At 40.0% G+C, this 23,364-nt stretch overlaps 10 protein-coding genes across 10 annotated transcripts; 5 read left to right on the top strand and 5 right to left on the bottom strand.

Annotated features, from left to right (window-relative positions):
• Positions 1-271: 271 nt before the first annotated feature.
• Positions 272-2,227, bottom strand: I206_102357 (uncharacterized protein; the record flags this gene model as incomplete). The annotated part of the gene is made up of 9 exons (XM_070202548.1): positions 272-287; positions 361-484; positions 570-663; positions 729-1,140; positions 1,206-1,232; positions 1,304-1,632; positions 1,701-1,964; positions 2,052-2,119; positions 2,176-2,227. 9 exons carry the CDS (start codon positions 2,225-2,227, stop codon positions 272-274), a joined length of 1,386 nt encoding a protein of 461 aa, XP_070058649.1.
• A 666-nt stretch (positions 2,228-2,893) lies between these two features.
• On the bottom strand, positions 2,894-4,344 carry I206_102356 (uncharacterized protein; the record flags this gene model as incomplete). Its single annotated transcript, XM_019154465.1, has 9 exons — positions 2,894-2,922; positions 2,967-3,042; positions 3,116-3,294; positions 3,353-3,428; positions 3,501-3,659; positions 3,729-3,750; positions 3,820-4,103; positions 4,171-4,202; positions 4,269-4,344. 9 exons carry the CDS (start codon positions 4,342-4,344, stop codon positions 2,894-2,896), a joined length of 933 nt encoding a protein of 310 aa, XP_019011868.1.
• A 442-nt stretch (positions 4,345-4,786) lies between these two features.
• Positions 4,787-5,587, top strand: I206_102355 (uncharacterized protein; the record flags this gene model as incomplete). Its single annotated transcript, XM_019154464.2, has 4 exons — positions 4,787-4,858; positions 4,989-5,122; positions 5,328-5,389; positions 5,553-5,587. The coding sequence occupies 4 exons, from the start codon at positions 4,787-4,789 to the stop codon at positions 5,585-5,587; spliced, it is 303 nt and encodes a 100-aa protein (XP_019011867.2).
• Positions 5,588-6,829: 1,242 nt separating this feature from the next.
• On the top strand, positions 6,830-8,596 carry I206_102354 (uncharacterized protein; the record flags this gene model as incomplete). Its single annotated transcript, XM_019154463.1, has 10 exons — positions 6,830-6,983; positions 7,065-7,078; positions 7,140-7,205; positions 7,266-7,350; positions 7,416-7,486; positions 7,545-7,580; positions 7,647-7,791; positions 7,872-8,005; positions 8,115-8,376; positions 8,445-8,596. 10 exons carry the CDS (start codon positions 6,830-6,832, stop codon positions 8,594-8,596), a joined length of 1,119 nt encoding a protein of 372 aa, XP_019011866.1.
• Positions 8,597-8,886: 290 nt separating this feature from the next.
• On the top strand, positions 8,887-9,210 carry I206_102353 (uncharacterized protein; the record flags this gene model as incomplete). The annotated part of the gene is made up of 1 exon (XM_019154462.1): positions 8,887-9,210. The coding sequence occupies one exon, from the start codon at positions 8,887-8,889 to the stop codon at positions 9,208-9,210; it is 324 nt and encodes a 107-aa protein (XP_019011865.1).
• A 1,077-nt stretch (positions 9,211-10,287) lies between these two features.
• On the bottom strand, positions 10,288-11,848 carry I206_102352 (uncharacterized protein; the record flags this gene model as incomplete). The annotated part of the gene is made up of 7 exons (XM_019154461.1): positions 10,288-10,815; positions 10,880-10,999; positions 11,060-11,155; positions 11,217-11,275; positions 11,345-11,433; positions 11,523-11,715; positions 11,782-11,848. The coding sequence occupies 7 exons, from the start codon at positions 11,846-11,848 to the stop codon at positions 10,288-10,290; spliced, it is 1,152 nt and encodes a 383-aa protein (XP_019011864.1).
• Positions 11,849-12,573: 725 nt separating this feature from the next.
• I206_102351 (uncharacterized protein) lies at positions 12,574-14,273 on the bottom strand (the record flags this gene model as incomplete). The annotated part of the gene is made up of 12 exons (XM_019154460.1): positions 12,574-12,633; positions 12,684-12,740; positions 12,799-12,867; positions 12,930-13,007; positions 13,069-13,140; positions 13,197-13,348; positions 13,592-13,619; positions 13,686-13,704; positions 13,772-13,784; positions 13,844-13,909; positions 14,044-14,148; positions 14,222-14,273. The coding sequence occupies 12 exons, from the start codon at positions 14,271-14,273 to the stop codon at positions 12,574-12,576; spliced, it is 771 nt and encodes a 256-aa protein (XP_019011863.1).
• A 502-nt stretch (positions 14,274-14,775) lies between these two features.
• I206_102350 (uncharacterized protein) lies at positions 14,776-15,099 on the top strand (the record flags this gene model as incomplete). The annotated part of the gene is made up of 1 exon (XM_019154459.2): positions 14,776-15,099. The coding sequence occupies one exon, from the start codon at positions 14,776-14,778 to the stop codon at positions 15,097-15,099; it is 324 nt and encodes a 107-aa protein (XP_019011862.2).
• Positions 15,100-15,475: 376 nt separating this feature from the next.
• I206_102349 (calcium/proton exchanger) lies at positions 15,476-20,253 on the top strand (the record flags this gene model as incomplete). The annotated part of the gene is made up of 8 exons (XM_019154458.1): positions 15,476-16,528; positions 16,580-18,259; positions 18,339-18,554; positions 18,638-19,424; positions 19,500-19,647; positions 19,727-19,843; positions 19,905-20,018; positions 20,112-20,253. 8 exons carry the CDS (start codon positions 15,476-15,478, stop codon positions 20,251-20,253), a joined length of 4,257 nt encoding a protein of 1,418 aa, XP_019011861.1.
• A 483-nt stretch (positions 20,254-20,736) lies between these two features.
• I206_102348 (uncharacterized protein) lies at positions 20,737-22,943 on the bottom strand (the record flags this gene model as incomplete). Its single annotated transcript, XM_019154457.1, has 3 exons — positions 20,737-21,204; positions 21,284-21,406; positions 21,462-22,943. 3 exons carry the CDS (start codon positions 22,941-22,943, stop codon positions 20,737-20,739), a joined length of 2,073 nt encoding a protein of 690 aa, XP_019011860.1.
• Positions 22,944-23,364: the final 421 nt, after the last annotated feature.

Raw genomic sequence — 23,364 nt, 5'->3', positions numbered from 1 at the left:
GTTTATATCGTCACCAAACATGATTGATGAAATGAGAATTGAATACAATGAGTACATGCATTGCGGTCAATGATAAAAGATTTAATACTAACGAGTGCAGGTGAAAAGTAGTCGAAATTGAGAATCTTCGTGTTAAAGAAATTATACTAATGGTATGGAGTCTCTTATCGAATGGTATCCTTATAGAAGGCTTAAATATACATGTTGTATAATGATTTCGGAATATATATAAGCTGAGACCAATGAAGCTGATCGTTTATAATGAAATCTTTTATGACAATTTAGGCCTGTATATTTTGTATAAGATCAAATAAGTTGGAAAAGTCTTGTAGTTTTGAAAAAACAGAAAGTGGAACGTACCATAATCTATCCTCTTGAAATCCTTTGATAATTTCCCTTAATTCTTGGACTTGGACTTTAGGATGAATAGCTTTGAATCCTAATATACGTTTTGCTTTAGATCCATCTAAACAAATTGACATTTCTACCAAAACCCGAACAAGAAACCCAAGAATCAGTCATTCGCTTATTCGAGTCGACATAGATGTACATTGGAAAGGTTAACTCACTTCGAAATGCATGATCATCTAAAAATGGAGTTATAGGACTAGATTCAATTGGTGGATCAGAAGAAGCTAACATTTTTGACCAAGCTTCAACATGCTATTGAGATTTCATATCATTTTCAATTTTATTTCTCCTTAATTTGACTCACAGAATAGACTTACCATTTCATTTACATCTTCTACCATTTCGGTAAAATCGTTTTTAGCAAATTGCTGAACCAAACTAGCCATAGCAGAATTCAAAAAACCAAATTTGATTGACCAAGTTTCAGCTACTATCTTAGCTAGACTGCCTTGAGTACTATCATTCTCATCAACTACGTTAAACAGAGGTACTTTAACGGTGATGTTTTCAGGTACAACAGTTGGAATTGTTTTCCAAGTTTCTGATATTGAGCTTCTCTTGGAAGTACCTAAAAATCCAGAAGAAGAGGATGAAGCGAAAGAAAATGGGATAGGTACTGATGATTCGCTGATTACCTCTGATCGGGGTTTAGATAATAAATATAGGGATAAGAGGTATAGTGCTTGAGCTACGTCGAGTGAATGAACTGTGTTGACTCGTAAATCGGCACTGCAGGTATTTTCGATCAACACCTGACTCAATCTGAAATTTACGATAGGCAGGATATCACTGACTTGTACAGAAATTTCATCTCCTGGTTCCTGATATAGAATTAGGCTATTTCAGTATCACGAATTCGGCAATGAGATTGAAACTTGATGATATCACTCACAGATACTGATACACATGTCCAACAACTAATCGAGGGACAATTTCCCCTAGATAAGTTCCAGGTCCGTACCAAGCAGCACAACGTATAACACCAAAATTTAGATCAAGTTGTCCAATACCTCTTAAAACTTCATTCCACCATCTACCTCTGACTCCATCAGGTTTAAGCTCCGCACTTTCTGAATGACCAGCCGAAGAAGAAGGTAAAGACTTTTGCTCATAGAATGGGAATGTTAATCGAACGTAAGATTTTGGCTTAAGGTTTGAGGGGAGTTTGGAAGCTGATGTAGCTAATGATAGAGAAGTTTGATATGTATTCGAAATTTGAAGCTGTAATACAAGATTATGTTTATCGTTTTACAATTAGGTTGAATGACTTGAATCTTGAGTAAACTTACAAGTTCAGGTTTATCGAAACTCACTTCTCCTGTCAGATCAAACACAATTCCAAAACCTTCAAATACATCTTCACCGTTCGTTCGAATGTTTATACCGTTGAATTCTGTCGGTGGAGTGAAAAGTTCGATATGTTTCGCAGTATTAAGTAAATTGACTTGTTTATATTCCAACTTCGATGATGAATAGTTCAATAGTGACAAAAACGATTTATCAAGGTATGTTGTTGGTGGATTAACAGAAAATCTATCTGCTAGTCGAACAAACTATCGTCACAGGATTTGAACTCAGTGTTATCCCCACACCAATACATAGGACAAGATTGATCTAAGAAGCATGTGTGCTATACTTACAGATGCTTTGGGTGAATCAGGGCTAAGTAGGTATTGCGCTAAAGTCCTTGCTATTGTGGTTGTTCCACCTAGACGCACTCATTCTCAGCTTGATGCGCCATCAACAGCTCGGCAGCTAACGTACCTAATATGAGTACTGAAGGAAGTACTTCGGGTGCTTTCAATTTATCGCTCATTATGTTTGTTAGTACACCAACGGCAGGTTGTTTGTAGCGTATGTGATAGCTATAACATTCACATTCACACTTGAAGAGTGGACTTCAGGCTACGTGATGGCGCTCTGATCCCTTGAACGGACGAAACTGTACTTGTGAGGCTTTCGGGATAATTAGACTTGCGAGGGTGATTTGACAGTAATGGTCGAGATGAGATCAAGAGTTGATTCTATCTAAGCTGTATGATGAATCAAGACGGCATTTATCTATGATATGATCTAGTGAATTGTAAGATTATCCAAGTACGAGGATTAAAATATGCTTTGAATGAAACGAAAAGACAATTGATTAATACGACTAGAAAACGCAAAGACACGCTTGGACCACCTCCACTCCGTAAATTAACGTAAAAGTGGGGAACATACCCACTTGTGGCATCATCAATTATCTCGTAGAACAAGCATGCATTCCATTGTCATTTAGATACCAAAATGAAAGTATGAGAGAGTGGTGAATCGTATATATATATATATTCTATTTCATGCTATCTATCTATATACAATCTTGACTCCTCGAGTATATTAACAGGGATACAGTCCAAAATATTGCCGTCTATGCTGAGTAAGGCCAAGTCCAAATGAGTGAGGTGAGCGAACTTCGAAGAACAGGTTAGATGTTACGTTTATACTATTTGAATAATGGATGGACATCAGTGCCTGCATTCTTGCACAAATTCTGACCGATACCCAGAGATACGTACCGTATTTACCGAAGAATGGGATCAAACTTTGTGCCAAGGTGTAAGAGAATACGAGCTTAGGACCGACAACAAGAATCTACAGCGCAATGATGGTAATATTTCAGCTGCTGTCAAAAAACCGATGCTTACAGGGACATGTCAGCACTCACCTTAGGTGTCAATCCCTTGAAGAAAGCTCCTACACCCTCTGTTCTGATCATTTCTCGGATAATAGCTGATCCACCGACTGTCGAGTTGAAGTTGGCATTTTGGATACGGGTTTTAACGACATCAAGAGGAGCGGCAACTGTGATGGATGCGACAGCACCTGTTATCGAAGCGACAAAGTCTTAAAGAATTTATGAAGAAATCAGCAAGTTTCGATATATGCCGCGGATAATACTTACTTTGTGTCCATGTAGCAGAAGAGTAATCAGAAAGTTGGAAAAGGTATTCTTTTGTGACTGCTGAACCTCCGAAAAGCTATTCCAGCAGGATGCATAATTAGCATTTCTCACCAAATGGAACGCAGAGAAGCTAAGGAGCGCGACTTACAGCGAAAGATCCAGGAGCGTTTCTAGCCATTGTCCATCCCCAGCCTCGGTACAAAGAAGCAATACCTTCGTCAGTTATAAGCTTGAACAATCCTCTTCCTTTGATTGCTTCTGGGTTGGTTTGCATTTTGATCTTGAGAACATCGAGGGGTAGTAAGACCTGACAATAGCAAAGACGAGTTAGCCTTATCTTTATGTGACTGTTCACAGTTGTATGAGAAGAACTTACAACTTCACCAATACCGGTCAAGCTATTTTATCAAAAGGTGAAGATAAATACAAATACTCGATATTGATTTAGATAGTTTACCAAAACTCACGATCCAGCAGTAGCATGCATCAACATACCACCAGTTTTCTTTCCGAAAGTATCTCTAAACCATCCTCCACCATTCTTATCAATTAAATCTCGGAAATATGGTTGACCACCAAATTTGTAAACTCGTTGAGCAATTTTATATCCTGCTGCATAACCTAATCCAGGGAAAAGTGATAAGAATTTAGACGTGATAGGAGCATTTGCAGCTGATTTGAAGATGATATTGTTTAATCCTATCGAAGAGATTGCTGATTTGTTTGACATTAATCGTTTTGCTACTGTGTCCTATTCTCAACTTCGTCAGTACGCGAAAACGATACGGAATTATTGGAAATAAGAAGTTTTAACATACGACAGGGTGGAAAACCATCAATTCGGCCACACCTATCATTCATTCTGAGTCAGCCAAACAGGTTTATTTACCTCAAATGAACTCTATATGTTACTCACCTGAAGCACCCGAACCCAAGATTCTGGCAGTACCAGATTCTCGTTTACCTAAACGACCGTCGGCTGGAGGAGACATTTCGTGATTTTTAATAAATGTTCGTTCTGCTGTTTTGACAAAGAAGTAGAGTTGTGATGAATCGATGATTTCTGTCGAATGCTCTTCAGGTGTATATGAGAATAAGAAGGAGAAAAAGGCAAACAATTTATGAACCAGAGATGCTGTCTATAGCTAATAGCTTATTGGGGATCATTCGGTTCGCTATCTCTCCCTTCTCCCAACTTTTTCATTCAGGCACGTATCAACATCTTTCCGAGACTAATGGTACTCGTAGTATTCATTCGTGGTAAAAGTGCCACATGTCGGACAAATCGGTTTTATCCACTCGCGGAGCTTGTTCTATGGTGGGATTGATGTATCGTCCCCGTTGTTACTCTACCATTCGAGCTCATCATCATTAATTAGAAGATCAAAATCATCTTCATTTACTCTCCAAGTCACCACTCAAAAATCATTGAAAATGTTACCAACAGCTGCTAGAAGATCGCTCGCTGGTTTAATCCCTCCAAAGATCGCTACTCCTGGAGCTGTTGTAAGTAGAATTTCAACTCACACTTATATCGGCCGACATATCATGCCCAATATCCTATATGAGACTACATCTCAGTAAATGATAGAATGCAGAAGTACGTATGCTGACATTGTGATACCCTCTTAAATAGTCTTCCGGTACTACTTCCGTCCGAACTGCCCAAGTCATCGACTTCTACTCTAAACTCCCTAAAGGACCTAAACCAGCTTCCGAACGACCAGGTGGTTTGAGAGGTAGATACTTTGAAGGAAAGAACGCATCAGGGTGAGTCCGGGGTGGAGGTGTCAACCGTATATAGAACAGAAGGATGGGTTGCAAGGAAATCGAGTCGAAGGAAAGGAATAAGGGCAAAAGCTCTGAAAGGGATAGATAGCGATTGGGTATTTGGATAAGCAAATAGCGCATTGGAGGATCAGTAAATTGACCGAGAAACTTGAACGTTCCGCTAACACCTCTCTATGATTTGTAGTGTTCCCCTTCTCGTCACTGTTGGTACTCTCTTCCTCATTGGTTACACCATTGACTACAACAGTGGGTTTCTCTCCGTTTTCGATTCTAACGTCATCAATAAGGCTAACAATGCTCTATCCTTACTCTCTATCTATCTCTTCCTCTTCTATACACCCTAATTCCCAATGCGAATTCACTTCAACTCATGTATCGTCACCTTTTACTTCTGTGCCAACACCAACAGTGCACCTTAAACACCACAAATCCGGCCACCACTAGATCTCTGAGGGTGTAGAAAGAGCATAGGTGGGATGAATTGCTGAGAAAATGCATTAAAATCATGATTGAATCAGGAGACACCTGCTACAACTGTGCAACGCTGAGGAGTAAAACATAAGGCATAATACGATATATGACCAGAGAAGAATTCAAGATTTGCCTTGCAATCAGGTCAAGGAACGGATGAATCGGAATCATTGAACTGATCTTTGAACTCCTACTTATGCTGGTATTTGGGTGACCGGAAGTAACTTCATCACCGAGAAGTCTTGACTATTGGATCGTCTTTCTGTTGCTTTCTTTCCTATTAGAGCAACTTGATTTTCGACTTCTTAGCGCATGTTTCCCTCCAACCACACTAGTGGGCCAGTATCCACATCTCTTACTAATCAGACCAGAGTATCGATATCTCCATGTGTAGTGCGATTTAAATTACCTGCGAGATTACCGTTGACCTACTTCGACTGAGACAGTAATGTAAGTCAGGGTATATCAGAGCTCGTCAAATCCCCATCTATTAAATCTCCTTAGGTCGGTGTCATTTCCAAGATCATTTGATGTCTTCGATAACTCACTGTCAACACCCCTTTCCCCCTTATTCACCTGGCATTTTAAGCGATTCTTGCACATCACATGATTGGTGCCATCTGAGCTATATTACTAGCGTATTTGGGAATTAACGGTCCGTACACGGTCCGTGAGGAATGAGCATGTGTTGAAGACAATCTTGACTTCTTCTACATTTTATGAGCTAAATGTACCTTTCAAATCAATTACAATACGAGTCCAGACTCTCATTTGTTCAGATGATACAGGTACAAACAAGGTTGATTACTCCTTTGATTAGCTCAATTACCCTTCTTCAGCGAATTACCATAAGATATTGATTGGTTGATATTAGGGCTTTTGATGATTTTGATTGATTAGGTCAATCTCTTACGATAAATACTGTTTTCGTGTCGAGGGTCATCCTATAAAATAGGTACATATGTTCAAGCAAGGTTCTGATCTAAAATGAGATTGAAAGGATAAAACTTGATTTATAAAACTAATCTTCTTCAAGGTAAAGGATTGGTTGTTTCATTCCGATTCTTTTCATCTATCGATAAGAATTATATATAGGTTAAGATATTAGTTCTTTCAAATTCGATTATATACTCAACTTTTGTTCAATAAGATCAAATTTGTAATTTACAACCAATCTATCACAATCTCAACAACACTATAAATTAATTATACATGATGATTAACGTAACAAAATTATTCTCCCTTCTTCCTTTACTTGCTTATACTACTTGGGCCATTCCGACTGGATCGAACTTGACCAAACGATGTGTTGATACAATTTCAAGCTATGATGAAGTATCTTCAGCTGTTTCTAGTGGATGTGATATCCGTGAGTTTTCGTCGATCGAGGTCATCTATCCATTAAAAGAACTAAATAAAGTTTCATGCTGATACCTCTGATGCCCTCAAGAACTCGGATCTATCGTGAGTCGTACTCATATATGCATACCTTGGTAATAGAGCTGATTTGACCGAATACGGTCAGACCGTTCCAGCTGGTAAGGCTCTCGATCTTTCCGGATTAAGTTCTGGTACCACTGTGACTGTTACCGTGAGTACGATTCTATTCTGCTGATATAAATCAAGGTTAAGTTGAGGAAATTCGATTTAGGGTGATGTCACTTTTACGGGTGGTAAAGAATGGGAAGGTCCCATGTTCATAATCGATGGATCCGATATCACTTTTAATGGTGGCGGTAAGTGTTAACCAACAATTCTTTCGATCTGATGGACGGAAGTTACTGATGATATGAATGTTTAGGTCATACCTTTGATGGTCAAGGTGCTACCTATTGGGATGGACAAGGGTCAAATGGAGGAAAAACAAAACCTGTCGGTAAAATACCTTTCAGGTTATTTGTTATTTGCTAATACACCGGCCTTTCTTTAGAAAATGATGAAACTCAAAATGAGTGGTGTTTTCTCCGTGGGTCATTGCCCAATTGATAATTCATCAAAGTCATTAATTTTTTATTGATAATTACGCGATTAGGATCTAATTGTATTGAATGCCCCTGTTCAAGCATTCTCAGTAGGAAATAAAGAAGCTCTGAAAATCACCGGAGTTACAGTTGATGATCGTGCAGGAGATGAATTGGGAAGTGATGGTAAGACTTTAGGCCATAATTCAGATTGCTGTAAGTTTAGCTCTTTCCCACCCATCTCTTCTTATTCGGAAGCTGCATCATCTGGTGAATTACTGACTCGAGGAGATCAGTTGACGTATCTGCCACGGACACTACACTTGATGGGAACTTTTGTTATAACCAAGATGATTGTTTAGCTATCAACAAAGGTACTGGAATTACCTTTTCAAATAATTATTGTTCAGGTGGTCATGGTATTAGCATTGTAGGTTTATTCCTCTTTGACGTCTTCATGTCTTGCTATCTTTCGTTTATTCGAATTCATCATTCCTTTTCTGGAGCCAGGATATAGATTGACAATGAGTTGTCTATAGGGATCAATCAAGTCTGACGCTGTAGTATCAGACATAACAATTTCAGGAAATACAGTTATCGATTCCGATAATGGTATTAGAATTAAAACAATTGTCGATGCTACCGGTGGATCAGTATCAGATGTAACTTACACAGAAAATAAAGTATCTGGAATTACAAAATATGGAGTAGTAATTCAACAAGATTATTTAAATGGTGGTCCAACAGGTACTCCCACTAACGGTATTGAAATCAAGAATATCAATATCAATTCTGATAATAGTGAGTTGAATACAAGTTCTTTTATGATTTTGCGCTCAAAGCTAATGAGAATTACCTTGAATTTTAAGCCGTAGAAGTTGATAGTGGTGCTAAATATGGAGTTTATGTACTTTGTGGAGATGGTTCTTGTACTGGAACTTGGGATTGGTCAGGATTAACAGTTTCAGGCGCGGGAAACTCTATTACCGGAAATCCACCTATTACTGGTTTCTCTGCTTAACTCTGCGGGGTTGTTCGACCTCTGAGATGATAGAGCTGTGCTCTTTTTTAGCTTGACTATTTGAATATGCTTTGTATCTATCTTGATAATTATATACCATATGCAATTAATTAACCAGAATCATTTCATTGGTTTTTATCAGATAAATCTAATTGATCTGACGTCATTTCATTGGATTAGTGAAAATCCTCCACTCAAATTGTCCACCTCAACGATTAAATATACACAATCATAATCATCAGTCATTCTTCGTTTTTCTCATTCATGAAAGAAAAGAATCTTAAACCATCATGACCAACTTGGAATCCTCAAACAATCAAGTATATTTAGAAAAATTACATTATTTATTATCACGTACTTCAGAAGGATCAACAATTTGTCCTTCACAAATTCCAAGATTATTAAATAAAGAAGATTCAATAAATTATCCAAATTGGAGAGAATTAATGGATTCAGTTAGATCATTAATTTGGGAACAAGTTAAAATTGGAAATGTTCAAGTAACTCAAAAAGGTGAAATTAGAAAATATGAAGAAAGGAATGAAATTAAAGGTCCTATAAGAGTTAAGAAAGGTATTAATTGGACGGAAGATTTATTAATACATCAAGATTAGGAATTTCGTAGGAAAAACAATCAAAAAAAAAGAAACAAAATCAAATTCATATTTACTATCGATATCGAGATTTGGAAGGCCAATTTCATGAAATAATGAAAAAAGATATAATTGAAGTGAATTGGTATAACCTTCTTTATTTTATTTTTAAGTCATAAAATGAGGAAATCGATTTACTCTTATAGACTGACAAGATCTATTTTGAAAATTCACGCCCAGTAATGTATTGGGAATATTGATCATCATCGTTGACTTGGTATATAGAATGGCACAAGTCAGTGAATCAGTCGAATTTATGGTAGATAGAAAGTTATTCGTAACATTTTCAAGTCAGTAATAGTAGTTCACACTATTGCGTGAAGAATCTAGCATACGAAAAATGCCTTCCAGATGCCAATAGAGTATGGTCTCCATATCAAAGAGAGTTGGATAAGTTAGACTAGTACAACTGATTTGAAAAGAAAGGGATTCCCATGTTGTATATTCTACTATGTATAATAGTATAAGCAAAGTCTATGCATTGACACTCATCTTCGTTTCAACTGTCCAGTCGATTCTACGTCTGAGACAGCTCGTCGTGTACATTCACGAACTCTCAATACTTCCCACTCATTTCTTTCGGACTACTACTTCCCAGGCTTCATATCATCTACGTTACATGATAACATGTTTCCCGTCTACTTGGAAACATGACCTGAAACGAGGTTAATTAAATTATCTCATACCTTTATTCCGGGATCATCGTATGTAGTATCAAACGTTGCGTATCCGGAATAAAAGCTTCAGCTATCATACAAAACATCATTAATCTGCCGTATACGCTCAGACATGTACGATTAGAGAGAGGACAATAGGTAATGTAATATGTATAAAATACATGCCAATTATTATACTGTCTCAAGATATATGTTCTATTTGCTACATGATTAATCATACTGGTGGTCATTCATCTATCAATTATACATTGATATTCACCAATTCTCGCTACCGTGTCTCAATTGGTTCTCGTCTTCTAATTAATATTTGATTATTTCCACACGTTTCTATCTCCCTTATATAACATCATCTTGAATCGAATCAAACTTGTCTCATCATAGGTGTTTGACTACCCATACTATATCTTCCATCAGTTTCTCCACCTACACTTGATCTAGCAGTAATAGGAGTATCTAATTGATTTTGAGTATATCCATTTGTGTTTACATTTCCATTTCCATTACCAATTCCATTTCCAATAAATTCATCTGAATTGGATTGAGGTGTAACATCTCTACCTAAATTTCTATTAAGCATATCTTGTCTTAAATTAATTTCACGTTGTTGCCAAGTTAAATTTCCTCCTACTTGAGAAGTTTCATTAAAAGCTCTTCTACCTGTAAAATCTTTTTCTAATCCATTAAAATTATCATGTTTAGCTTGCCATTTTGCTAATCTTCTCATATATCTTGGTGATGATTTTCCAGCAGGCCATAAATCAGCTGCAATTGTTAAAAAGTAAAATACTAATATGAATGCTACTGTCCATTCTAATGCAGCTGCTGCTGATGTTACTTTATTACATGTTTCAGCGGTATGTGATTTATATGGTGTTGAATTTCCACCGCACTGTTTGAGTATCAATCAGTAAATAGATTTCGTTCAAAACTGCTTCAAGAAAGATTATACTCACAACTGCATATGTTGCTCCGAAACCTATCGCGCAAAGTATAGCCAGTAAAACAACCAAGAGTTTGAGTATGGAATTTCGACGAAGTGATTTTCGATCAGGATGATCTTTATGTAATGACCACTATTGAAAGATTCAGCATACTGCTCTAACGTGAACGAAATGAAAAAAAGGATAACATACCACTTCGGCAGATTGAAAGATTGCTGATAATGCAACGCCAATAATGAAGACCAAAGTCATTGTCCAATGTACAGTCGAATGATCGAATGCATTAAACTGTCAAGTCAAAAAGGGTAAGAGTTTGTCGACCAAATTGCACAGGAATGAGCAAACTCACTGCTGATAGAAGTACTAATCCTGCTGATCCAATTATACAGAAAAAGATTGCCAGCCAATCTGTAATATTCATAACTTTTCAGTCAAATCTCTGATGTGAGTAATTAATAACGGATAAAGAACACTCACCAAAAATTTTTTCCCTCTTTCTTAGATCTGTTGGTAATCTATCAACATGTCTTAACCATCTTTCAGCGAAAAGTGAAAGAATATAGAACCTATTGAAATGAATTTGTATCAGTTTACTTTTGAAATGTCGATCTCTCAAATATTTCGGGAGGTAAAAAACCAAAAGCTTAAAACTTACCCAGCAGTAGTACAACAAATACCAATAAAAGTTTTTTGATGAGTTGCACCAACATCACTTATAAAAACGACAGAAGCTTCATCAGATTGATATCTTGGTTTACCATCTTTAACCCATAAACCTAATAAAGCTAAGATTCCTCCTAACCATGTTAAAGCTGCTAAAATTGGAAATAGTACATATGGTCCGAAAACTATAGGTTTAAAAGACAAAGAATCAATTAAATGAGAGATTATTTTTGAGTAAGTGGAATACTCACAAATATGCGCTGTCAATGTATTTTGATTTAACCATAAAGGTCTTCTTGATCCATCTGCAGCTTTCATCGTATTTTGATTTCTATCTTATTCTTTAGATATAAGCAGAATCTTTGATTGATCTCGGTCAAAATTTAAGCGTTTATTTGCACAATGTAAAAAATCCAAGATATTTGAGAGGTAGAAGACAAGCTAGAGAACACTTCTTGGTCCACTTGATGATAACAGATAAAGCTGAAGTCTAGTTGTCTATGACGAGCTGTTGAATTGAACAATGCGAGATGTTTTGTCGAATGCTTAACAGACTACGCAGACTCAATAAAATCACCCAAAACGTTTATTGCAAAAGTATGATAAAAAGTTTTATAAAAACGTCAATATTACGGCTTACTTGGTCTCGATTCCAAACTACGTCATATCTTTGATCGATCATGCCGAAAAAGGTACAAAAACCGTACACATGGTTAAAGAGTCAATCACCGTTACCGTTATCGGTTTTCGGTTCTGACAACCTTGTTATAGGTTTAGAACGGCTGATTCCACTTTAAACCCCCATTGTCATATACACAAATACATGTAGATTGCTTGAGCATAGGATATAGGTATATCAACAATTTCAATTCCTCGTATCTTGTTCTGTTCCCCCTGCCGCGGTGTTTCCGGCAACCCTTAATATGATCAAAACCAAATATGTACAGTGATCTTCCAATTTCAATACGAGACTTGAATCTAAATCATTCAGATTTGTCTCGTATACTACCGTCGTCGAGACCTCGATATTCTCGTCATGGACTTCAGTCGCTTTCTTCGACCTTCGCTTTCGATTTGGGTTTCCTAGCCTTCTTGCTTGCGGGCTGCGATCGTTGATAAGCTTGAGATCGATACACAAGACAGGGCTATTTACCTTGATATCCTCCGCCTCCTCCTCATCCGATTCTACCAAAGACTTTCTAGGAGCAGCCTACCAGTTTATCAGCTACGATATTGAAAGACGGGACGAAGGATGAGATACGACAGACCTTTCTTTTAGGCTTTCGGTCCACCTGTTCTGCCTCAGGCTCCGCCTTCACTGTTTTGGCTTTTGCAGCCTGGACGTGGACAAATAAGCTCGTAACATTCAAGAATGGGAGGTGTGCATTCAATAGCTTACCTTCTTTTTCGGTTTTACCTCTTCTTCTTCGGTCAAATCGCTCTCTTCTTCTTTCTTTGTAGCTTTTTTAGCAGATTTCTACGATGTTACCGACTCATCAGCTCATTCACCCCGCAAATGGAGGTTAGCATGAGCCCACCTTCTTTGGCTTCTTCTCTTCTTCGCTTAATTCACTCTCATCCTCATCCTTCTTGGCCTTCTTACCACGCGGCTTATGGGGGAACCATTAGCAGATGAATGTACTAATTCGTTTACGGGACATCTCACCTTTTTAGGCTTCTCATCAATATCATCTGCATCAGCTTGCTTCTTCTTCGGGGTCCTCTTCTTCTTTGCTGGACTTGAGGCTGGCTCTTCACCGTCTTCTGGTGTGGGTGAAGGAGGCTTGATGGCTGACTCGGGGATGTCTTCGGGGTCGACTGAACGAGCTTGTCAGTTCCGATCGCATCAAGATCGAGCAGGACAATATCTCTGCTTGGATAGGCAGAGCAGATAAGAATGGGAAGCAGGATAAGGAGTTAAGCGGGAACGGCAAGAGAGTAGGACGGGACCGCCTGCAACGTAGACATTGGAAGAGGATTGGTAGGTGACAAGCAGAATTCGATGGTTGTGAAAGACAGGGGTAACCCTCGCAGGGAGGTAAAGAGACACTAGACACGTACCATGTCCTTCCTCAAGAGCCGTGGTCACCTGGTTTAAATCGATCAGCATGAATTGCTCGACGTTGATGCAAACGATTGACTCTCGTTAATTCACCTTACTCTGGTATTCTTCTCTATGATTTCCGAGTTTGAGTATCAGTAAATGCGGCATCGACTTGGAGAGATACCACAACAACTTACGGGAGCTCATCGACTGAGCCATACACCTCTCGTCAGCTCAAAGTGGCTATGACATACGGAAAGACCACTTACATCCATCGATGTCAGTAGCATCAGGGAAATCATTCTTGACGTTACTGATGACCTTCTCGGAGACACCTTAGCAAGTCACGCACACTCAGATCAGCGGGCTAATCCCTCACGGAACCGCGATACTTGCGACCTCTGCGATGACGGACGAACGATCGTCCCTATCGCCGGTCTGCGGACGTTAGGTATAGAAAGGGACTTACATCCCCAGTGTTTCCATTTAAAACTGCCATTGCCCATGATCTCTACCCATACACCAAATCTCAGAGTGCCTTTGTCGATCTTGTTACCGTGACATGGCCTTGGTCCTGGTGTCGTTGGATTAGCTCGATTAATGCAATCCTCATACCATCTCTATGATAGCCTTTGACGAGCACCTACCATTGCATTTCGATCTATTCGAAGGAGCTACTTCGAGTCTATAAGCTGGCATTTTGACACCTGACTTATGGATGATGCTCTAGATATGTGAATGGTATTAACTTTTGTAAAGTCGAATAAGATGCCTCGACAAGTTGAAGCAAAGTTGACTGATATGATGAGTGATTGATGTTGATGTTGATCTTTTCTATCCCTTCTGACGTAATGTTCAAACATTACAGCTTTTTCACGTGGTAGCATCGCGATTTGTCGCGTTTCCCTGATTTAAGGTTCGGGTATGACCGCCCGTCAAGGCAAGCGGTGTAAGTGCTTAAGCTTAAAACAATAATAACAAATTAAATAACGTGCATGAGATAGTGTATGTCTTCTTCCTTTTATCTACTATCGACTGATTCAATGATTGATTGTTTCCATCGTTGTCATTGATCATGATTGTCCTTTGTTCTTCTGTCCCATCGCATTAATACCGTTATATCCTAGCATTTTCTGTTTTCAATATATTTTGTTTTGTAGCCCAGAATTGACATTGTAAAAATAGCAATAGATCTAACGCGATGTCTGCGCCACCGGACCATCCTTCCCATTCAGATGATTCAGTAGAAGAAGATTCCAATTCAATAGTGAATTCAGCCTCATCACCTACTCAAACGATCAGGCAATCAAACTTAGGCTCCCAACCTGCAGCAGCACAAACTTTCGCTGATATACTGAAATCTCCACCACCTCAACGATCAGGACAAGGAGAAGACGAGATGTCAAGTGGATTAGCCGTTGCCCCGGAGTTGAGACGATCAGGCAGTCAACAACAACAAGAAGCTTTAGGAAAAGGTAGACCAGCATCTTCTTACTCAGACTCTCAAGAAACAGTGAGTGTATGAGCCCTATTTCTCATTCTGATTCAAATTCAAGCTTCAAAAGTAAAAAGGTAAAACCTAATTATCGTTCCTTCTACCCGATGAGGTGACGACGCTTTGTTCGCTTCGGTTGGCACGTTTTGAGATGTTTCATTCATCGTTTTGAGAAGCCAAATTTTGTATGGACTTCGTGTTCTGCATAAATGAGCTATATGGAATAATTTTGGTGGCTTGAGCTGGATAATGGTTTCTGAATTGATCGAAATATCTCGAATATTGTTTGTTTGATATTACCCGTATTCATGCCATTTTGATCAGTCATTCTTGGATTTTGTTCACTCCTTACCCTTCTCTGTCAATCTTGGCTTTGCCTGCGACCATCACGGAAAAGACACTGACAATGAGTACTCCCACGCAGAAGAATCCCAATCCCCCTCTTTCCTCTCAACCTCCGCTATCACCTAGCCAGTATCATGCAGCGCTTTCGCCTGGCAAAGCATCTTCCATACGATCATTTACTACCGCAACAGAAGACGAAGACTACTACGATGCACAAAATCGTCCGCGATCTGCTGCATTACCGGGGCTGCAGAGCTTAGAATCTACTCCAAGAGGAGGCCAAGGCAGTCAGAGAGGACTCCCTGCTACCGCATTTGGCAGTAGTTTTGGCTCGCCCAATACAACGTGGGGAGATCGTCTCGGTAATTCGAATGCGGGGAGTATGCCTCGACCTTCCCGTAACCCCAGATTCCTTTCAAGTGGGATGTATCAAGCTCCATCAGCTAGCATGTCACGTTCTGCATCCCGAGCCAGACCAGCATTACCAACTCGAGAAAGCGTTGTCAACGTGGACAAGGACAGGAAGGGCAATGGGGAGGATGAAGAGGTAGAAGATCGAGGAGCTGAATTGATAAAACAACGACAAAGGGAGCGTAGACAAGCTAGAAGGAAGAAAGCTCATTTGGAATTAGAAAAGCGATTAGCCGCTGAAGCTGAAGCCGAAGGCCTAACGCCTCTTCCCACACCCGGTCTTAGCGCTCCTACAACTGGTCTACCCGATGAGAGTTTCCATCAACAACAGCAACAACAGAGAGGATATACAGGAACAAACAGTAGATCAGTTTCAAGATCAAGAGCCGCAAGCTCAGATAGAAGACGTATTCCTTATGAAGCTGGCTATTTCCCTCGACAACCTAGTCTGGCTGGTACGGAGACTCCGAGAGATGGTGGACTTAGTCCGAGAGACGAATTTCTTCGAGCACCATCTGTACATTCCACTCAAGATGAGGAAGATGAAGGCTCTGTGGCGGCTGATAGAGCCAGTATAGTGGATGAGATCGTACACGATGTCGTCGAAGAAGAGACTGGCGGCGAAGCTATGACTGATGAAGAGGACGAGGACGATGAAGGCGAAGGCGATGACGAAGCTGTCACTCTCAGAGATCGACAAGACGTAAGCTTGATCGTTGAGTGATGCAACATCTTCGCTGATCATTTTAAATAGGCTCTTAACATTGAACATCCTTTCGGTCTACCAATCTGGAAACCTGCACTTTACCGAAAATCCCGTTCTGTCACTCGAAATGCCGAATCCGCTCTGCACTCGATCCCGTCTGCGGCGGCAGAACGTCACCTGCTCCCCGGCAATATCCTCTGGACCTTGCTGTTTGGTTGGTGGCTGGCTCTCGCGTGTTTCGTCGTAGCAATCTTCGTCAGTGCTGCTGAAGTGCTTGGCGGTGGTCGTGGTGGATACGGCAAGACACTAAGAGGATTAGCATGGTACATCGGTTGGCCATTTGGGAAATACGTTGAAGGTGAAGGTGCACCCGAAGATGATCCTGACAATTCATATCACGAAGACGAAGAAGCAAGACCGACAAGAAGCTCCGGTTATGGGACGTGGACCAGCAGATCTACGTCATCCGTCTCACCCACACCTAAACAGCGAGTTACTTCAGATAGTGCTTCTTCCAATTTTACGATTCGTAACACGCCAAGCCGAGATTCGCTGGGTCTTCATGCCGGTCTACCTGATGAGCCTACTCGACCTCCCCCGGCGCCTACCTCTCCAGCTGGAGCTTCTTCCAGTACCATTCGAGGTGGAGATAGCCATGATCGCCATCCGACTGTCACTTTCTCCCCGAGTGTAAAGGTAAGGGACACTTTGGACGATGAGCGTACAACCCTCCTAGGTAACGGCAAACAGGAAATCAAAGGGTTCCGTCGACCAAGAAACAAGAAAGCAAAATTCCTCGGACGGTTAATTTACTGGCCAGGTTTCTTTCTTATCGTCGCGCCTTTTATGTCTTTGGTCTGTATCCTGTGTTGGTTCTTTGTCATCACCATACCGATGGCCAAACTCACTTGGGCATTGCTGAAACTCCTCTATTATCGACCATTGGAAATCAATTTCCGATCGGCGCCAAAGGTAGTGGTTCCAGTGTCGAATGGCGATACACCTCATGGATCACCTGAATCTGGCGAAGGGTCTGGAACAGGGTCTGGATCCACAACTCTGCAAGGAGAAGACGGATCACCTTCGGGTTATACGATGAAGAGAGCTCATCTGACCGCCGGTCAGGTCGCTCCTACATCCGGTCCTCGTTCGACCGTACTTCTATGTACATATCGAGCTGTCGGTTTACAGTATTACAAGTACACTGTAGGAGGTGTGAACATTATGTTCATCAACCTTCTGCCACTAGTATTCTGCGTCACCATTGATGGTTTGTTCATCTTACCTTTCGTCGAAAGATTAGAACATAAACATTTACCTGTATCACCTTTACTCAAGCTCATTACCTCTCAAGCACTCATCTTTGTCTTAGCACTCGCATCAGTCATTCCTCTATCCTACTTTATCGGTATGGCTGTAGCATCGATCTCAGCTCAATCCTCAATCGGTATGGGAGCTGTAATTAACGCTACCTTTGGTTCAATCATCGAGATCATCCTTTATGGCATAGCTTTGACACAAGGAAAGGGTAGGCTGGTAGAAGGTTCAATTGTAGGAAGTATACTTGCAGGTGTACTTCTCATGCCTGGAGTCTCGATGTGTAGCGGAGCTTTCAAGCGGAAAGAACAGAAATTCAATGCCAAGTCAGCCGGCGTGACAAGTACGATGTTGATCATGGCTATTATTGGTACTTTGACGCCGACCATGTTTTATCAGACGTACGGATCGGTAAGTGAGATGTCATAAGTGCTTTGCATACCAAGCGGGCGCAGGACCTAGTCAAGAGCTAAATGATGTTGTTCCATAGTTCGAACTTCATTGCGAAGGTTGTCCTGCACCTATACAACACAATATCACCGTCCTCCCTGATTCACAATTGCAAACGATGGCTGGTCTCGATGGTAACAACAACCTGTGGATGTGCGACCATTGTTATTACGAGCATCCCAATCCTCAAAGCGATCCCTTTTACAAAGATCAGGTAGAGACCCTTATGTATGGCTGTGCAGCGATCTTGCTTTTCGTGAGTGACACTACTACCGACTGGAACAAAATCGTTGTGAAGCTGATCTTAAATTTCCGTTTTTCTTTGTCTTCGGATCATAGTCCTATCTCATCGGTCTCTGGTTCTCCCTACGAACACATGCCGCCCAGATCTGGCAGAACCCTCAACAGCTCATGAAGAGCGAGGATGCAGCTATTCAAGCGATGCATCCAGCAGTGAAAGCGACTTTGACTCAGCGAATAACGCCTCAAGCGGTAATGCAACACATTTTGCCTTTACACAGAGCAAACACTGCAAACAACAGTCCCTTCCAACCCCGATCAGTTGGAGGTTCACCAAAAGCAAGTCTGAGTAGATTGCCGAGTCATATAGGACATCGACCTTCACCGGTACCCGAAGAGGGCCCTTCCTTATCTACCGGACAAGCCGGATCTTCTGCCGAAGGGTATGGTAAAGATAGATTAGCGTCCAATACGTTTAACCTCCCTGCAGGATATACACCATTCCTAGAATCAGTCGATAAGGATTTGAAAACTTCTCAATCCCACTTGACACCTATGCGTCTACCTTCCAGCTTGACTACCGAGGATTTTACTAGGGCAGTAGCAGTAGCCACCGTCAGTGCCCTTCGACATCAAGGTTCAATCATAGGAAGTAGCTCTCAATCTGGCTCAGCTCAAAAGACTCGTCCTATTATCCATAGTCACGAAACTACAGCAGCGGCAGGAGCGGGAGGAGGCGGACAAATGACTGCTTCGAACAGTGCCAAGGGAAACTGGCAGGATGATGATGAAGAAGGTCATGGAGGACATGAAGGGCCTTCTTGGACCAGAGGTGTATCTGCGGGTGTTTTATTGGGATGCACGCTTCTATACGCTGTTATTGCTGGTAAGTCGCTCCTCGATCATTCCTATCTCCCAGCATGACAAAGACAAGATCGCTAATAATGTCATGTGAATGCAGAAATCCTCGTGGATGTAGTCGATGTGGTCCTACAAGGATCAGGAATCGATGAGAAATTCCTTGGATTGACACTTTTCGCTCTCGTACCGAATACGACGGAATTCATGAATGCCATGTCTTTCGCTCTGAACGGGAATATCGCTTTGTCGTGAGTATCCATTCTACTCGCTACAATACGATTGATTCACCCCCATTTTTGCTGATCTCATCATTACTATCTTTTGCAGGATGGAGATAGGTTCTGCATACGCATTACAAGTTTGTCTACTTCAAATCCCAGCTATGGTAGCTTTCTCTGCACTATATCAACCTGATAAGATGGGTGATGTCGTAGATACTTTTACGTGAGTCCGGATTGCTGCAGTGATTTAAATGACTAGATTGATGCTTATATCAATATGCCAGATTGATATTCCCCCGTTGGGACGTTATAGCTATTATTTTATCAATCTTTTTATTAACTTATACATATATAGAAGCTAGAAGTAATTATCATAGAGGATCCATCTTGATCTTAGCGTGAGTTGGATATTAGCTCTTCTCACTTATTATTCCACATGACTTTCATATTTTAATGTGAGAAAGTTTACTCATTTTTCAAATTGATTATAGTTATATCGTTCTTATAATGGGATTTTACTATGCTCCTGTACGAGCTGAAGGAGATACTCCACCTGATTTAGTTTATGGACCGGAAATGTTAAATCAATTAAATACTGGTTTAGGAATATCTATAACTAAATTTTGGGCATAAGGTTTTAAAGTAATATACACACTTGAAGTATGATTTTAACACACGAAATTGTAATTTTTTAAAGTTTTTTTCCCTCTGTATATATAATTTGCTCATTTATTATTTCGTATTGAACGCTTTTCTCATTCTGTTTGTGTTTGTGTTTATTATATATGTATATTTTGGCATCTTTTGCGGAATTCAATACTCAAATGACAAATTGATTAGCGCTCGATTCGAAATGTACCGTCATCTCCTTATTTTGGTACATAACAAGAAGTTACACATGTTGCATTATTTTCAAAGATAAAGGTAACCCGGAACAAAATACTGATATTAGGGGTATATATAAAATACGATATTTGATTAGAATATATTCAAATCTGTAATCAAATTAAGATACTGATTGATTGTAAATTCCACTTGTTTCTCTTTTCATCGCTAGTGTTTACCTTGCCCGGAAGGAATTAAATTGAATTCCATTTAGGCTTTCTGTAAGTGCAATCAACCATTAGCTCCTAACATAACTTCTTTTGGATGATGTTTTAGATGAGGTAAAGGGAAATTTGAATTTAAAGAAGCGAACGAAAAGATAATGAAAGCGAGTATGGAATAGCTAGAAGTGGAATTAGAATTGAAACTCACATGACCAGGATAATCATATTCAATACCACTTTCTTTAATCTTTCTCTTTCTAGCTCCTTCTTTCTTTAATAATTTTTTATCTGCTTTACCTTTTTCTTCATCATTTCTCTCTTTTTCATGTTTCTGCTTTTCAACTCTAGCAGTTGGAATTTTTCTGAATTTTTTATTAGCTCCTACCCATAATTGAGGGTGTACTTTATCTTCAGGAATAACATGACATTTTAATAAATGACCCATTAATAAATAATTATTCATTGTTTCAGAAACAATTTCTGCAACTGAAGCTGAAGAGAATTCAATATATGCGTAATGTTTTGAAGCACCAGTCTAAATTAAGTGAATCAATGTTCTATCAGTCAAATTGTCCTTTCGCAATAAAATAGATGTACGGATTTGGTCAATTTACCTTTCTGTTTCTAGCAAGTCTGAGTCTAGTTACATCACCGAATTGACTGAAGTATTCTTTCATTTGTTCTTCATAGAACCCATGAGGAACTCTACCGAGATAAAGGGTACCTTTTGGATCGTCCTACACTTGAACAATTAGCTTAATTCCATTCTCATAACATATGAACCTTACTCACCTTCTTTTTGGAAGCTTTCTTCAATTTAGCTTGAACAGACTTATCATCTTTAGCAACCATAGGTAAAGTAGACATATCAACTTTCTTTCCTGCTTCAGCAACAGCTCGATCTTCATCGTCATCATCTGATTCATCGTCCGAATCGCCTTCTCCATCAGAAGAAGAGAATCCGTGAATGTACTCTTCATTGTCATCTTCATCTATGTCCATTGCGTCTGCAGCAGCTTTAGTAGCTTTTCCAGCAGCTGAAGCGGCAGCTTTCTTTCCTTTGGTCACAGCGGGTTCGGCATCTTTGATAGCCTTCTTTCCCTTTTCAATGATAGGTTCAGCGGCAGCTTTGACCTTTTTGGTAGTTGGCTCAGCAGCGTCTACGGCATTCTTAGCTTTCCTTTTGGTGGTTTCTTTGACTTCTTCAGCTGCTTCGGTAACTTGTTTTCCCTTTTTGCCAGCGAGCTTCTTTCCTTCTTGTACAGTCTCTTCGACAACTTCTTTGGCTTGTTTACCTTTTTGACCTGCGATTTTCTTTCCTTCTTCTACAGTCTCTTCGGCGACCTTTTTAGCTTGTTGACCCTTCTTTCCGGCAATCTTCTTGCCCTCTTCTACAACATCTTCAGCGGCCTCTTGCGCTTGTTTTCCTTTCTTTCCAGCAATCTTTTTTCCTTCTTCCACTTTGTCCTCTGCAACTTCTTTGATTTGTTTACCCTTCTTTGCGGCGACCTTCTTTCCTCCCTCAACCTTTTCTTCAGCGGCTTCTACAACTTGTTTACCCTTCTTGGCAGCTACTTTCTTTCCTTTCTCCACATCGGTACCTAAATCAGCCGATAATCCAGACGCTTCACCAAATTGATCAACAACATTGCTGAGTACCTCTCCAACTTTTCCAGCTACAGCTTTAACTGTTTCTTCAGCAGAATGCATGAAATCTTCAGCCTTCTTACGGTTTTTAGGATCTTTAACAACTTTATCGACACTTTCAACTGCTGCTTCAGCTGTATCTTGAGCGACTTTACCTGCTTTAGCAGCTTTTCCTTTAAGTGGTTTAGTAGCTTCAACAGCTGATTCAACTTGATCTTGAGCATCTTTAACAACTTTTCCAGCTTTAGCTTTGGTTTTCTTTACATCTACTCCTGTTTTCTTCTCTACAGCTTGTTCTAATTTTTCTTCGGCATCTTGAGCAACTTCTACAGCTTTAGCTTTGGCAGCTTTTCCTTTTTTCTTTAACGCTAGAACATCAACATTTTCTTCGATAACCTTTGAGACAGGTGCAGGTGTATTTCCATCATCTAAAATCAAATCTCCTGCATTATCGACTACTTCAGAAACGGTATTAATTATATCCGAAGCTACTTGTTTTGCTTTGTCCAGTGGCGAGTCGGTAGTTTCATTGCTAGTCTTCTTGCCCTTTGGCGTACCTTTAGAAGCTGGTTTGGCTTTCTTACTGGATGGAGCAGTTGACGAGGAAGGAGCGGCACGTTTAGCCATCGCGAAGGGTGTTTATTCGGATTAAGATGGGGTGATTGTACGGGACAGAAGGATTGCAATAGGTTCCAATTAAAATCTTCGGTTTATATGATAGTCTTCTTGAAGTGTATCCTGGTAAGTAGAAATCCAAGATGAGAAGAGGCACTCAATTACCAAAGGAAAGATCAATTTGTAAATAGTAAGATGTATGGTAAGATGGATAATTTTGTCACCTGCCATCTTTGTTGATTCGCGCTCAATTAATAGCAAATTTAATTATTACAAAGTGGAGCTAACCGATGACGTCGAAAGCAAACGCGTAATTTATAACTTATTTCTAATCATATTACAATAGTCTTAATGAGTTGATTACGATTTACTAATATCTATTTGCGGGACCGGTCAGTTAACGGTGGAAATCGCCGAAAGCCGAAATGAAGTT

The sequence above is a fragment of the Kwoniella pini genome, chromosome 3 (assembly GCF_000512605.2).
Source record: "Kwoniella pini CBS 10737 chromosome 3, complete sequence".
NCBI classification, from domain to species: domain Eukaryota; kingdom Fungi; phylum Basidiomycota; class Tremellomycetes; order Tremellales; family Cryptococcaceae; genus Kwoniella; species Kwoniella pini.
This window is presented reverse-complemented; position numbering and strand designations above follow the sequence as displayed.